The sequence below is a fragment of the Corvus hawaiiensis genome, chromosome 4, assembly GCF_020740725.1.
Source record: "Corvus hawaiiensis isolate bCorHaw1 chromosome 4, bCorHaw1.pri.cur, whole genome shotgun sequence".
Lineage (NCBI taxonomy): Eukaryota > Metazoa > Chordata > Aves > Passeriformes > Corvidae > Corvus > Corvus hawaiiensis.
This window is the reverse complement of record NC_063216.1, coordinates 16,882,560-16,897,068: the sequence shown is the minus strand read 5'-3', so window position 1 is coordinate 16,897,068 and position 14,509 is coordinate 16,882,560. Positions and strand designations below refer to the sequence as shown.

General features: G+C 41.1%; 1 protein-coding gene across 2 annotated transcripts in view; it reads left to right on the top strand.

Annotated features, from left to right (window-relative positions):
* PARVB (parvin beta) overlaps positions 1–13,492 on the top strand; it is a 55,424-nt gene extending 41,932 nt beyond the window's left edge. For both annotated transcript variants that reach the window (XM_048301492.1, XM_048301493.1), the window contains exons 9-13: positions 1,344–1,405; positions 2,615–2,683; positions 3,608–3,709; positions 5,856–5,928; positions 10,398–13,492. In XM_048301492.1, coding sequence (XP_048157449.1) covers positions 1,344–1,405; positions 2,615–2,683; positions 3,608–3,709; positions 5,856–5,928; positions 10,398–10,474 — 383 coding nt within the window. In that variant the 3' untranslated portion in view covers positions 10,475–13,492. The remainder of the gene's footprint in view (positions 1–1,343; positions 1,406–2,614; positions 2,684–3,607; positions 3,710–5,855; positions 5,929–10,397) is intronic.
* The last annotated feature ends 1,017 nt before the right edge of the window (positions 13,493–14,509 follow it).

The window sequence follows — 14,509 nt, the reverse complement described above, 5'->3', positions numbered from 1 at the left end:
GTGGCAGCAGCACCAAAAGCGATCAGTTTTATTTAGAAGACCAGGGTTAGTGCTGGCCTTGGGAGTGCTGGGGGAATGGTTGGACTTGGTGATCTCAGAGATCTTTTCCAGCCTGAACAGTTCTATGATTCCAGAGCTGAAATGCTGCACAGGGCAATGTTTCCTAGGACTGTTTCTTGGTGGCTTTCAAGTAAAAATCTTTGTGATCCCCAGAAATGAGAGTTAAACCTCCCTTATATTATGACTGTTTAGTTCATACATGAGAACTGCTGAAGCAAAGGGCTGTGGCACAAGGTCCAAAGCTCTGTTTATCTGCCCACCTTCAGCAAACAGTCAGCCCTATCTAATTCCTTTGCATGGAGAATCTTATCTCCTCTGTATTTGCTAGACTTTAGAGTTTAGGCCTTATCAAATGTATGTCTGGTCTTCTAAACAAAACTGATAGCTTTTGGTGTTGCTGCCAAGAGATTTTCCTTTCTGCATTTATTTTTTTTTTAGTGGCATTAAGTCATTTCTCATTTTAAAGATGTGTGCCCCTGTAAAGAATGGGGAAAAAAAGTAATTTACTTCCTTTATTTGCCCATTATAATATGTGAACACTATGATTTCTTCTCTTGCAGCATACCTACATTAAATAATTATAAGGCACTTGGAAAATAAGTAATGTCAGGGAGCTATAGGGGCTAAATAATAAATCTTCAGATACCAACGGAATTTAGATAATAAATGTTTGTTTATTTAACAGTAGGAAACTATTAAAATGTGTTCTGTAAATAAAAAGTATTTTATCATGGAAAAAACTATGTTGAAAACAGATTGGATTAGATATTGATAGACAGTGCTTTGAAGGCAGAAACATAATTTAAATCTTTTTACTGTCTGTAGGCTTTGCTCTCCATACACTGCTGAATCAGAATTATCTTGAGTTAGTTCCAAGATTTACTGATGCCAGGGGTGCTACCAATAATTTTAAATTAACCAAGTTAATATCTGAATTTGATGCTGAGTGTGGATGCAACCATAGCTATTTAAGTTACAATGGGGTATAAGCAGAATTTGTGTTTCATTTTAATTTTTCTTTCACCCACTTATTTTGTGTATCAATTTTGAATGGCAGAAAAGGGAAATCAGTGAATATGTTTATTTTCAGGTACCTCTAAAATTCCCGTGGCAGTTTGCTCTGGCATGTAGCCAGACACCAAAATAAGGTGCTGGCTTTTAGCTTGGGTCTCTGTTATGTGACTTTCTGAGGAAAAAAACCATTAAGCTTTGGGCAGATAACCTGCTTCCTGCACTTGGCTGTTGGAGGTGTTTTGATTTTAATTTTTTTTCCCCCAAACCAGAGCGCGATGCCTTTGACACGCTTTTTGATCACGCGCCAGACAAACTCAGCGTAGTCAAAAAGGTAAAAAGCAAAATTCTAGCTTTATTTTCCACATTGCATTTTTTTCCTGTGCTTTTGGAAAGATACTCAGAAACACCCAGCAAATAACAGAAGAGGAATCTGAAGTAGTGAAAAGGGTGTTTTATCCCCAAGGATCACTGTTCCAAAGCCAGGTGATGTTTTCCACAGTACCCTAAAATGTGATTCACCCATAAAGAAGTTTGCTGAATATAGAGCTTTTACAGAAGAGCTGCTTTTATCCAGGGCTCTTCTGCTCAGCACTTATTCTTGTGTTCCCCTGGTTTGTCCTTAAGGCTGAGCATCATTGCACAACGTGTCCATCCAGACATATTTTTGACATGGCTCTTTGTGTTAGAGCAGAGGGGTAATGTAGCTGTTTATCTCTCTCTGCCAGCTCTTGCTGCTTTGGGGGAATATGTGAGAGACTCCATGTAGTTCCATCAGATAGTTCCAGCCTGGCTGTTAAGCTGCTTCTTAGGAGAGTAGTATGTGAAGATCACTGCTGTAAATTGTCCCTTCCCCTTCTATGAAATAGACAATGTGTGCATTTAAAATAATGCTTTGAAGTCTTGGGAAGATTTTTATCTTTCCAGTCTGAAATGTCTTTTAGGAAAGTGTTTTTAAGTGGATAAAGAACTAACTTAACTCTTTCCACACAATGAAAGTGGTAACACGCAGCTCTGTGTCCCTTCTGGCAGTGGTGTAAGTGGGCTGACAGATCTCTGTGCTTCAATCCATTAGCACAGATCTGGTTTGTAGTGGCAGGATCTTGCATCTGGAATAGAAATCCCAGACCTGGGCTACATCCTGACTGTAATCTGTGTGCTGGCTGCACACATCCCTCCAGGAAGAGTTGTGTGGACAACACCGTGCTGTTGACACCTTCTTCAAGCATCTGAAAAAATTAATGGGGACAGTGGATGCACCTACTGCTCCCTTCATCTTCGGGCACCAATGTCATCACAGCCTTTTCCCAGGACACTAAAGTTTGCTTAATGTGCTAGGAAAGCTGCATGTAACAGCACCATCTGCTGAGTTCTGGCATCTGGTGCAACAAAAACATCAGTTCTGTCTACTTAGCTGTGCAAAAGCAGGCACCACACATCATATTATGTTTTTAAAAATGTCTTTAAGGGTTAGGTTAACACTTTCACATTGACACTGAGTGTAGTGTCTCACATCGCTGTTTCTGCTGGTTTTTTTCAATAGTCTCTGATCACCTTTGTGAACAAACACTTGAATAAACTGAATTTGGAAGTAACAGAGTTGGAAACCCAGGTAGGAGGCTTTGTCATCTTGTATGTAATCTGTGTAAATTGCAAATTTTCAGATGTGGGCTTGGCTAAGCAGAAGCAGATCTTCTTTCCAGAGTTTACTGAGCTGTGAGAGATGGTTATCTTATTGTCTCAGCAAAAAAATAACTACAGCATCCAGAGAATTATACCAGGAGTATGGGTAATGCATTTGAGCCTGGATTAGTATAATACCAGTCATTCATTCACTGCTATTTTACTGCTTTGCTGAAATAAATGGGTGACTGGATCTGATTTGTCACAAGAAATTGTTGCTTCATGCCTTAGAGATACCCAAGAATTTATTTTCTAGAGGATATCACATGTGCCATATCAGGATCTCAAGTGAGAAGTCTTAGAACTGCATAACATTATCCCCCTTAGCCAGTCAGTAGCCATCTGGCCTGATAGGAACACTGAATAGGATGGCTGAAAATGTGTAGGATTTTATTTAATATTTGCTGAAACCATAAACAATTTATTTTGACATGGGGGAAGAAAAATCTTTTATGAAATTCAACTCCCTATGTGTGACAGGGGAGACCTATTTTCAGATTTTGATTAGATTTTGATTAAGGGCAGATTCGAATGTCTAACATGCATGATTTAAGAGAGATTGTGATTGAAATGACCAGGTTACTGTAATTGTCGGGCTGGGGGTGTATATAATGTGCAAACATGATTCCCAGGAAGTTTGGGGTTTTTTAACTACTGTAGTGAAGTTGGCAAGGTTCCTCAAGCAATTAAATGAACATGAGGGAAGCAAGAACAGACTCCTGAACCATCTCACACTTTTCATGCTAGCAAAAAAATAAATCAAAATATGTAATTTGGGCCAGGCATTCTTTGTTCTCCTTGTTTATGAATGCTGATGTACAAACAGATGCTTTCTCCTCGTATTTCTCTTCAGTTTGCAGATGGTGTTTACTTGGTTTTGCTCATGGGTCTCCTTGAAGACTATTTTGTTCCACTTCACAACTTCTACTTAACACCTGAAAGTTTTGATCAAAAGGTGGGTAGAAACTCCAGGTTATGTTCTTTCTGCATTATTATCACATGATATTTTTTCCAATTGTTGCATCCTTTCTCCTTGTGCCAGGTGAAACAGCACCTGGTGTAGTCTCTTCAGGAGCTGTAGCAAAGAGGCACTGGCTGTGGCACTCGATGGTTAAAACCACTAAAAATTGTTTGTGAAATAAATGGGTAAATTCCCCATAGTTGAGGAAGAAAGGTATTCTGTTACTGGCATCAAACAACACATGAAATTTATGAATATCCAGGATGAATAAACAGAATAATGAGTGCTCTGTACTGTACAGTACTTTGCATAATCAAAGTAATTTTTAGATCGTAGTACTGCCTGAAGTGTTTGTGTGTGTAGGTCTCTTGCTCTCAACCCCACACTTGCTCCATTGTCCTATGTCCCTCCTTGTGTTAATGATGAGAAAAGTGTTTAGGCTGTGTTTTTATGTCATCACCAAAAGTTTGCCTCTGTCTGCACTTGTTCCCAGACCTGCACGTGCATCTGTGTGTATTTGGTCTTTATCAGAATGCCCTGAGCCTCAACCTGCTGCACTCCTGCATGTACCCCCTCCTTTTTATTCTGCCGTGCAGAGGACAAGTTTTGTGGTGGCTGAGCTGCAGCAGGAGAGGGGCTAGGTCAGGAGTGGAAACACTGGCTAAAGTTAAAAGACAGAATGTTTTGTATGGTGAGCGCTGTTTAAAATGCGGTTTTCATAATGGCTTTCACACAGATTGTGTGGTACAGCAAAGGTACATCTCTGGGAGGGATGGTTATCTACTACACCTGACATCCTTTATAGCTTTCTCTTGCTGCTTTATCCCATTATCTTGAATTTTTGCCCTTGTAGAAATGCAGGGTGCTGAGCTGCAGCTAGCATCTGTTTGGTTACAATTTGATTATTAATGGTTGGAATTCATAAAGATTACCCAGTATTCCTGAAGTCATTTTGTGGTTTTGTGTGGAGACTTTGCCTTGAGGAATGAGAATTTGTAAATTGAAGAAGAAGAGGAAAGCTCTGTGTTTTGGGGGGAAAAAAATACCACGTTGAAAGTGATTGGTTTTGTCACAATGAATGAGGAGGAACTGCAGCAGGTAAAAGAGATTAATAAACTCCTGAGTAATAAGCTAGGTATCTCCAGAACTGTCATGTGCAGTAACAAAACTGCACAGAATTCATAATGCTAATAACCTTGCCTAAATTTCAGTGAGTGTGGACAAGAAATCGGCTATGCAGATCTCTTTAAATCATAATTTTTGTTCCTCAGAGGAGAGATTAAATGAAGACACCTACTTTCACTTTTTCTTTTTGTCCATTTTCTTTCCTCTGAATTTATGCTCCTGTGTGGTCTGTGGGAGCTTATTCAGAAGCTCTTTATGTACAGTTGTGTGTAGCTTGTTTTGCAGGTTCTTTGCACAGCCTGCCCAGGAACTGCCCCCACCAAGCACTTTATAAAGCATTTACTTCATTAGACAAACTCAATTTGATTTTTGTCTCTATTTTCAAGTAGAGGAAGCCAGAGCACCATGAGAATAAAAGATTAACACAAAGCAAGCAGCCTGGATCCTTCATGATAGGATGTTGATGTTGCTTGCTGCACAGCTGATAATGACACAGAAAAGACTAATGTTGTTTGAAAATAATTCTGTGTGGTGTCCTCATTTCCTCTTTCTTACTTGCCCAGGTGTATTTGTCATCTCTGCTTGTTTCTGTTACGTTCCTTGTTGCCTGGATGGCAGTGATGTCTTGTTGTTGAACTTGGGGACAGGCAAGAGATAAAAAATGCAGCTCTGTTTTAATTGTTACTGGGAGCTCTCTGGCCTCTGCCGTAGAGGCTGAGACTGGAGTTTAATGGGGTTTCTTGGTCTCTGTGGGACCCAATCCCATTTTTACACTTGAATATCTGGAAGTCTTTTATTACTTTGTATCAAAAAGTGAGTATTTGCCCTATTATGATACAGGCTTTCATTTCTTAGTGGCTCGTATTTACTTTCTGCCGTGCTTAAACATGTAAATGTTTAATATTGATTTAAATAGAATTATCAAGTACGCAGAGAATAAAGCATCTAAAAAATTTGATTGAAGGTTTTTGTTGCCTATACAACTCAGATATTCTAAACACTTTACCTCTTTCAGGTGCATAATGTTTCTTTTGCTTTTGAGCTGATGCAAGATGGAGGCCTGAAGAAGCCAAAAGCTCGCCCTGAAGGTATGGATGTGCCACGTGGCTTTGAACTGTGTATAAAGTCATCAAAGTGCAATTCCATTTGAAGTAGCAATAGTGCCACAAAGTGGAGCTGTGAATGGGCCCCTTGACAGTTTTCCAAAGGATTCACTGTCTGTGCCTGGGGTATATCCTACCCGTGCTTCTTGTCTGGAGCAGATTCACTGAGGTGTCCAGGTGGAGCTTTAGTGAGTCATTCAGGAGCTGTTCAGTGCTACATTATAAATTCAGCTGGTGCTTTCTATACCAATCCAAGCAGGAAGCTTTTCGTGGTCTAATTCTTGTAATTCTTACTAGCTGGTGCTAGTCTGGACTCCTGTGATCAGATTTCAGTGACAGATAACTGGAAGGCTTCAGGGATTTTTTTTTTAGGAGAACCAGTAGCAAATGATCTTGATTTATGTGGATGCAGGAGTCAGAACTAAAAAGTGTAAAAACTTGAAATTTCCCTTTAAAGTCTCTGAACTTTAATTATTGATGAGGTCTGCATTGTTCCTTACACTAAGGATAAAAAGAGCAATTAAAACTTTATGACTGCTAAATGAGCAATTTTTATTCCTGGTGTTACAGACTATGTATGTGTTAAAAGCTTCTGCACAGCAAAGGAAAATGAGGAGCCTCCAAGTAATGTTTGGCCTGACCTAAAATGAGACAAAGTGGTGATAGTTAATAGATTAACAAACAGTGGAGCTGGTTATAGAGAGGGGGAAAAGGCTAAAGATAGTATTAAATGGCTTATATATCCTGCCAGTACTGTTGTTGTAAACTGGGGGATGACAAGTGTTCCTGAAGAATGCTGAAAATACTGAAAAGAATGATGAAAACAAGAAGAGGTTACCTTTCCAGAAGGCTTTCTTACATCCTTATGCTATCATGAATGGTAAAACACTACAGCAGATCTTTCGTTTGCTTGTGTAGATTCAATAAACAGCAAAACATGCTTTTAAGTGTTTTACTGATTGAAAATGTAATAATTAATTAATTTGGCTGGAGAGCAAATTACCTTGTATGGCTTTCCTTTTTTGCTTTTTGGTGCTGCAGGATATACAATTTCTTGTGTGTTTTCCTTCCTCGTCCCTATGTGTGGCCATTCCCGGCAGCAGTTCCCAGCTGTTGGAGTGAGTGTGCTCATGTGGTGTCTGTGTGGCTGGAACTACCTGCAAAACTGGCTGTGGCTCTTAAAAAACTGCTCCCTTGGAGAGGACAGCCACATCTTGGGAATGGCTTGTCACTGTAGTGTCATTTGTAAGATCTTGGCAGTCATGTAATACATGTTTCACAGAACAATAATTCATTGTGACAGAGAATCTGAAGCTCTGCAAAAAAATTCTGTGTATAGTTGTGCTCTGTTAATGCCGTACTCTGATCCATTGTTTGTTCATCAATAGGCTGGGAAACCTGTCATGTGAATCCATAGCATGAACTGGGTAGTAAATGCCTCTTGAATTAGAATCATAGAATTGTTAAGGTTGGAAAAGACCTCTAAGATCATTGACTTCAACCATTAACCCAGCACCATCATGTTCACCACTAAGCCACATCCCCAAGTGCCACATCTACGCAGCTTTTAAATTCCTCCAGGGATGGGGACTGCACCACTTCCCATGGCAGCCTGTTTTGATGCTTGACAACCCTTTTGTTGAAGAAATTTTCCCAATACCCAATCTAAACCTCCCCTGGTACAGCTTGAGGCCATTTCTTCTCCTCCTGTCCCTTGTTCCCTGGGAGCAGAGCCTGATCCTCACCTGGCTGCCCACTCCTGTTGGGGAGTTGTGCAGAGCCAGAAGGTCCCCCCTGAGCCTCCTTTGCTCCAGGCTGAGCCCCTTTCCCAGCTCCCTCAACTGCTCCTGATGCTCCAGCCCCTTCCCCAGCTCAGTTCCCTTCTCTGGACGTGCTCCAGCCCCTCAATGTCTTTTTTGACATGAGGTTCCCAAAACTGCCCCCAGGATTTAAGGTGGTGGGCCTGGCTGTCCAACCAGTTTAATTAGTTGCAGGATTTAAGGAAAAATGTTGTCTAGAGCAAAACATAATTTTTATCCCTATAGCCTGTGCTTTCTGCAGTGCTTGCAAGAAGGACCTCTTGTTAAGTCTTGTAGTGTGTCTGTGTACAGGTGTAAACAAAAATAGGACCATACAGGTCATCTCCTCCTCTCTTGTTCTTCCAGCCAAATTCAGTAGATTGGGCCAGCAGCAGAACTTGGTGCTGAGTCATTGCAGCAGAACTACGTTGTGGTGTATTAATTTGGTGTATCTTCTAATGAGGTTGTTTTGGAGTGTGAAAGTTTGAAATTAATGGATTCTTTTAAACTACTTTTAGAGTGTATGGCCACTTTCAGTTAGCATTTTATTAGCTGTTGTTGATAATGTTATGGCTGTGCATGTTTTATCTTATGATAAGAAACAGGAGGCCGAGAATATGCTTATTCTTGGAAATGCCTGTTAGACACTGATCAATAAGGAACACTGCAATTGCCCACACAGGGAGGATGCATTTCACACTCTGTACTCTTTAATGCAGCAGTCAAAGACATAACAAGGTCTGGAACTTAGGAAAATGGCAAATGGGAATTACAGTATAAATTTTGCAGCAGTGGTTATTAACCATTGGTCTGCATTGTCAAGGAATGGAGGTGAAATTTCCACCACTGGAAGATGTGAAAACAAAAAGAAAATTAAGAAAACATGCAGTGTTAAGATTGTGTTTTAATTGTAAGCTCAATGCAGGCTTTTCAAGGTAAAGTCTGTTGTACATCAGATCAGACCTTGTGGCCACAGTAGTTTCTTCTGGCCCAAAATTTACTTGTCATCGCACCACTGAATAAAGGAGCTGGGTCCATTATTTATTTTTGTGATGGGGCAGGGTCTGAACCTTGCAAGACTTGACCACTTTGGGCCGTGTCAGCTGAGAGGGAGTTTACAGTGGCCCAGGGAAGGGACCCATCCTGCCTTCAGTGAGAAACTGGAAATGGATGGCATGAGACAGAGAGAGTCAGTTGGGAGGAGTGGGGCAAATACATGCTGTGGATCTCTGACCCCTAGAGAGCTGACTGGGCCAGCTTTCTTGGCCTTTTCATAGTGCCAGCGCTGTGAGTTTATTTGTTTAGCAAACAGAAGTGATTGCCAGCATCGGTGGGACAAATCTCTTGATGGTGGTCTCATCCCCAGGTATTTGCCTTGGTTTCCCAGCTTTAGAAATGCATGGCCCTTGCAAAGTGTGGTTTCCCGTGGCTAACTTTACATTTTAAATCCGTCTCTGAGGAAACTCTCTTGTTACACAGGAACCAGTGCTGATTCTGACTGTTGACTTACTGAAAATTCTGTGGTAGTAAGCAACTTTCCATGATACCTGGAAAAATCAGAAGCCTGCTTTGTATTTAGTTATCCATATAGGACATTTCTTTTTCCAGGGTGTATGACTTCACAGCAATTAGGATCTTTCTTTGGGGCAGGAGAAGATTCTTCTGCAAATGCAAATTGAAAATCATAAATGAAATATGTAAAATAATACAGGAAAAAAGGGGTAGAAAGAATGTTTGAAAGATCACTGGATGTACCAGATGAAGTGTGGGGGTTAGAGTGGTATCCACTGTGGGGTGGAAAGGGAGGGGTGGAGAGGTCCTGGCAATGATTCTTCAAAGCAGGCAGTAGGGGTTTCCCTTGCACCTCACCTTAATTGCTCTTGATCTGTTAACAGTTTGCTGTCTTCCTAGGAATTTTGATGATTTTTTGTCTGTTCTTCCTTACTTCTGTTTCCATATATTATTGTTCACTGTATATTTTTTACTTCTTCCTCCTCATTTCTTACATGATATATCCAAGCTTTCTTTCTACCTCTTCAGCTTTCTCTGTGCTGTGCCTCCCCCAAGAATCCCTGCATTCTTGGCATTTTATTGTAGTATAGGTGGAGAGGTGCTAACAGGAAAGCTTTTTCTTGAGAGCTGTTCCAGACCTGTTCCCTGGCCTGGCATGATAAGGAGGGATATTAAATAATAAAAAGCTTGGAGTCTGCTAAGGATTCAGGCTTTGTTAGTTCATGGACTGTATCATTGCACTGCTGTGGTTCAGTACCTCATGAGGTGTGTGACTGCTTGTTCACTCCTTCCATGGCCAGGAAAGTCATCAGGAGTATTTCCCAAAGCCTTTATCCCAGGTCTCTGGCAGAAGCAGAGATTGATTTCTCTGCTGATCTCTACTGATTTCTCTGTAGCCAATTTTAGCTGAGGGGGAATTACTTTCCCCAGAGAGAAGTTAGCTGTGATTGATAGTAAAGCTGTTTCGAAGTGCATCATGCAGGACATTTAAAAGGCTTGTCTTTGGGAGATCAGAACTCTGTGGATTTTTTTTTTTTTTATTCCTGATTCCAGTAGCTCAGAGATGTGGGGACTTCTGTTCCTGTCAGGACAAACAAGGGGAAAACAAAATGCAAAATAAGGATTTCTCCTTTTCTTCCACAGATGTTGTCAACTTGGACCTGAAGTCTACCCTCAGGGTTCTGTACAACCTTTTCACGAAGTACAAGAACGTTGAGTGATGCTGGAAGCTGCTGAGGTCTCTTCATCCTTCAACCTCCTCAGACAGAAGTTACAATAAACACGCCCTCTGCATGCTCCCATTGTGCCTTATGCTATGTACTTCATGCATTCTTCCTACAGTTGATGTGTTCTCTCTGTAGCTGTTTGTAAGACAATCCCACTAAAAATGATGCATGTGTATTCTCTAGGTCACTTGAAAACGTGTAGGTATTTCACACTTTTACCAGATGGATCAGTTGTTTGCTATAATCCACAAATGTTCTTTTGAGGAAGGAAATACACCACTAACTACTTTATAAGCAGGGAAAACATGAGACCTTCCCTTTGTGTCTCGAGCCTCTTTGCTTCTGCAGAAGACTTTCTTTTGCATACTCCTTGGTTGCAACTGGCATTTAATGGTTTTCCAGCCTTAAGTGTTAACAATAGAAAATCAGCATTGGAATTTGTTTAGAAGCTGAGCCTTTTCTATTAAATAAGATTTTGTGTGGTCTGTTGGGTGGGTTGGGCTGAGGGGAATTACAGGCTCTGTCTGAAGCTAATGGCAAAAGCTTCAGTTTTTGTGTTCACCTCATTCTGCTCAGTGTTACTTCCATTCAGTGTTTACACAGAGTAAGTCTTGCAATGGGATGACCAACTAATCTTTTGATGTCTAGTTTTTATTTAATTTCTTATCTAGAAGAAATTTGGTTGCTAGGGCCACTGTCACCCGTTAAGCAGGCAGCTTCAGTCAGGTTGGTCAGGAGCTGATCACATAGGCACAGGTTGGATTAGTGCATTTCCCCCAGTCCTTCTGAAACTAATGGGGGAATGATGAGTTTGGTCTCATGTGTGGAACTGCTCCTCTGCTGATGTGGGTGGTGCAGCGCTGTGTGCTGGGGGCTGTGCTGGAACAGGAGCCATCTGAGTGGATTTTTGAGGAGAGCTTTGTGGAGGAAATGGGATTGGCATTTCCGGAGTAAATGATTTGTGGAATATGCGTTCAATATCACACTTTTCCTTCGAGCACAGAGAGGAGAGATTTGATTGCTGCTTTTATGTTCACAGCAGCAACTTCTGTTTTATGGGCAGCCATTCCTTTGGGTGAAACACTAAGCAGAGTGCCCTGAAGGAGAGCAGGTAGAATTGCTCTGCTCCATGGGCTCCCTTGAGTCCTGTTGTAAGTCAGCATCTTCTTTCCCTAAAAATAGATTTCTTACACCAAACATTATTTGCCTTTGAGTGCAGGTTCAAGAGGAAACATGCTATTTGAATGGTATAATTTTACAAATGGGATGTTTCTCCTTCCCTTCTCAAACATTTGTTTCATCTCAAAGGGAGAGAAATGAGCTTCTGCTTATTTGGTTTGTATTTTTGGATTCTGAGTTCCAGTATTTGGATTACTTGGGTCACCTCCCCTCACACCTCTAAAAAATAGATGGAAGGAAGTTGCCTTTTCTTTGCATGAAAAATTCAGATCTCCTCTGCTCTGCAAGGCTCTCTGGGGAATCTTTGCTTGCCTGTACTTTAGGAAGGAGCTAGCCTCTCAGTGTTTATACTGAACCTGGAACAAGTGGATGTGAAGTTCAGATGAGGCCACTGAACTCCACCACAGCACCAATAGAAGAGACTTGCACAGATGCTAAAGCCTGGTGGGACAGCTCTCCTGGCAGGTGAATGAAACTGGTCTAACTTTTGTGCTGAGAAATAAAGGTATCATGAAACTGGAAGGTCATTGAACTGAAAGGTCTCTCAAACTTTTAGTTTAATGCAGGGTTATTTGCAGGAAGCAAGTCTGTTAAAGAGTTGTCATTCACCCCCCTCCCTTCAGGTGACGAGGAAGTGCCAGCTCTCTTTATATTCCCTGAGTGGCTGGGAAAGACCTCCTGAGAGTCTAGTTTTTGAAATTGCAAGCAGTATTAATATCAAAATCAATCAGAAGATAAAACGAAGAGATTGGTGAGGGTGATTTGGCCTTGGAAGGGGGAATGGCTGTTTCTGAGCTGGGATCCAACAGCTGGCATCTTCAGGGCACATGAGCAGGTTATAAAAGAGTGTCTCTATTGTTGAATTATGTGTTTCTGGTCCCCTTGCTACAACCATGGGTCTCCTTTAGCATTCCTTCTGTTAATATCCCTGTCAGGGGGGGCTGCTGCCTGGGTCAGACTGGGGGTGGGTGTCACAGCCTGTTCTGTTGTGGTCTTGTTTGGTGGTAGATGTTGCACAGGGAAAATACTTTTTTCATTCCTTGGCTCCTGGCTGTCTAGCCAGCTCACTGTTCTGTAGACACTGTCTTTATTGTTAATCAGAGTTGTGAGCAGGGCAGATTGAACTGAAGTGTAGCTTCATCCCAATCAGCCCAGTTTCCAGGAGGAGCCATGTAGGTAAAGCTTCTCTGAATGCCTGCTTTTGTCATGCCTTTCGGTGACACATGCACCGTAATTCTTTGCCTCTCAGAAAGCTGAGTCAGTGTTAAAAATGTTATTCACGATGTCTTTGTGTTACTGGGGTTTTATGTATGGGTACCAGTCTGAATCCTGTTGAAGTTCATCTGGAATGCTGAAGGCTGTGCAGCTTTAAAGCTCCTGCATTTGTAAGTGCTTAATGAATGTCTGTCTTTTCCAGTCCATACAACTTGACTTTTAGATGCATCAGAAGAAACTCAGATAGTCCTCAGCTGCATTCTCTTTTTCAAGATGAAAAACCGACAGTGGCAGATTTTTTAAAATAATTTTAAAACGTTTAGGATTTCTTACCCCTCTTCCCCATGCCCCCAGTGCTTTCAGTATCAATGTATTTTTTAAGTCTTTTCTACTGTTTTTAACAGTGTTTACTCTGGATTTCTAACTACTAAAAACCAGCCTTGCAGATAAAATTCTGGACTTGTCATATGTTGGAGACATCCATCTTAGTGATAAGAGTTGTGTACTGTAAGCAAGTTACAATGCAATGCTATGTTTGCTAAAATTCACAGCAGGAGTGTTTATGCATGGGTTTTGACAGTTGTACTATTTATTCAAATAAACAAATAATGACCACTATGTTTTCTACTTCTTTCTTTTTTTTTTTTTTTTTCCCTCAATGGAAAAATCTGTGGGGAGAACTTTTGAATGGTGAGCTTCCCTTTGCTCTGGTGTGGAGGGAGTGTAGAGTGCCTCTCCGATACAGCAGCGCTGTGTGGAGAAGCAGGAAAATGCATTATCAGAACTTGTTATTGCTGTTGAATCCTTGAATTGTTCTTCAGTGGCTGTTTTCATGTGGGGGCCAGGTGTGTGTGGTGGGGGTGTGTGCATGAGATGTGCTTTGAGAACATACAGAAACACCCACCCCTGGGTCAGCCCCTTGGAGCTGGTCCAGGGGCTTTTTTGCCCTATTTTCTTGTGATGTCTCCTCAGATTCTGGTTGCAAAACAAAATGTCCTTGTTAGAGGTTCTCTTCTTGGGAATAAGACTCAAGAGAATGTCAGGAATGTTAAAAGGGTTAGCTTATGATTCTAAAATCTAAGAGAAAGGGTAGGAAAAATACCAGGAGCTATATAAGCGCGTTAGTTATTAACAGTCTGCAAAGCTACAAATACATGAAAAATGTATAAAAAGCAAAAATCTTTAGGCATCATAGGCATGAAATCAAATACAACTCACACAAGATTGACTGCTGCTATTCTACACAAGTCTGAATGCTCCATGCACTGGTCACAACATCAGGTTTTGGAGGAAAATAGGTGCTTGTCCATCGTGTGTGTTTCAGACTTCAGTACTGACATGCTGTAGTTGTGAATGAGACTTCCAAGTCCTTTGTGCTGCCAGTTGAAGCATGGAGAAACCTAGTAATTACAGAAAGATTTCTCAACATTTAGTTCTTCCTGCTCCCTCTGCCTGCTGATATGAAACTAGAAATGTCCAAAGTTCCCAATAACGTCTCCAATAACACCTTGGTTTTGGTTTTGACTTACTACATGTGTAGACTGCAGCATGAACTTCTGAGTAGGTAAGAAGGTACTCAGTCTCTTTTCTAAATTGCTGTGTTGTTTTGTTGTTTTGCTTGTTATCTGCTGACAA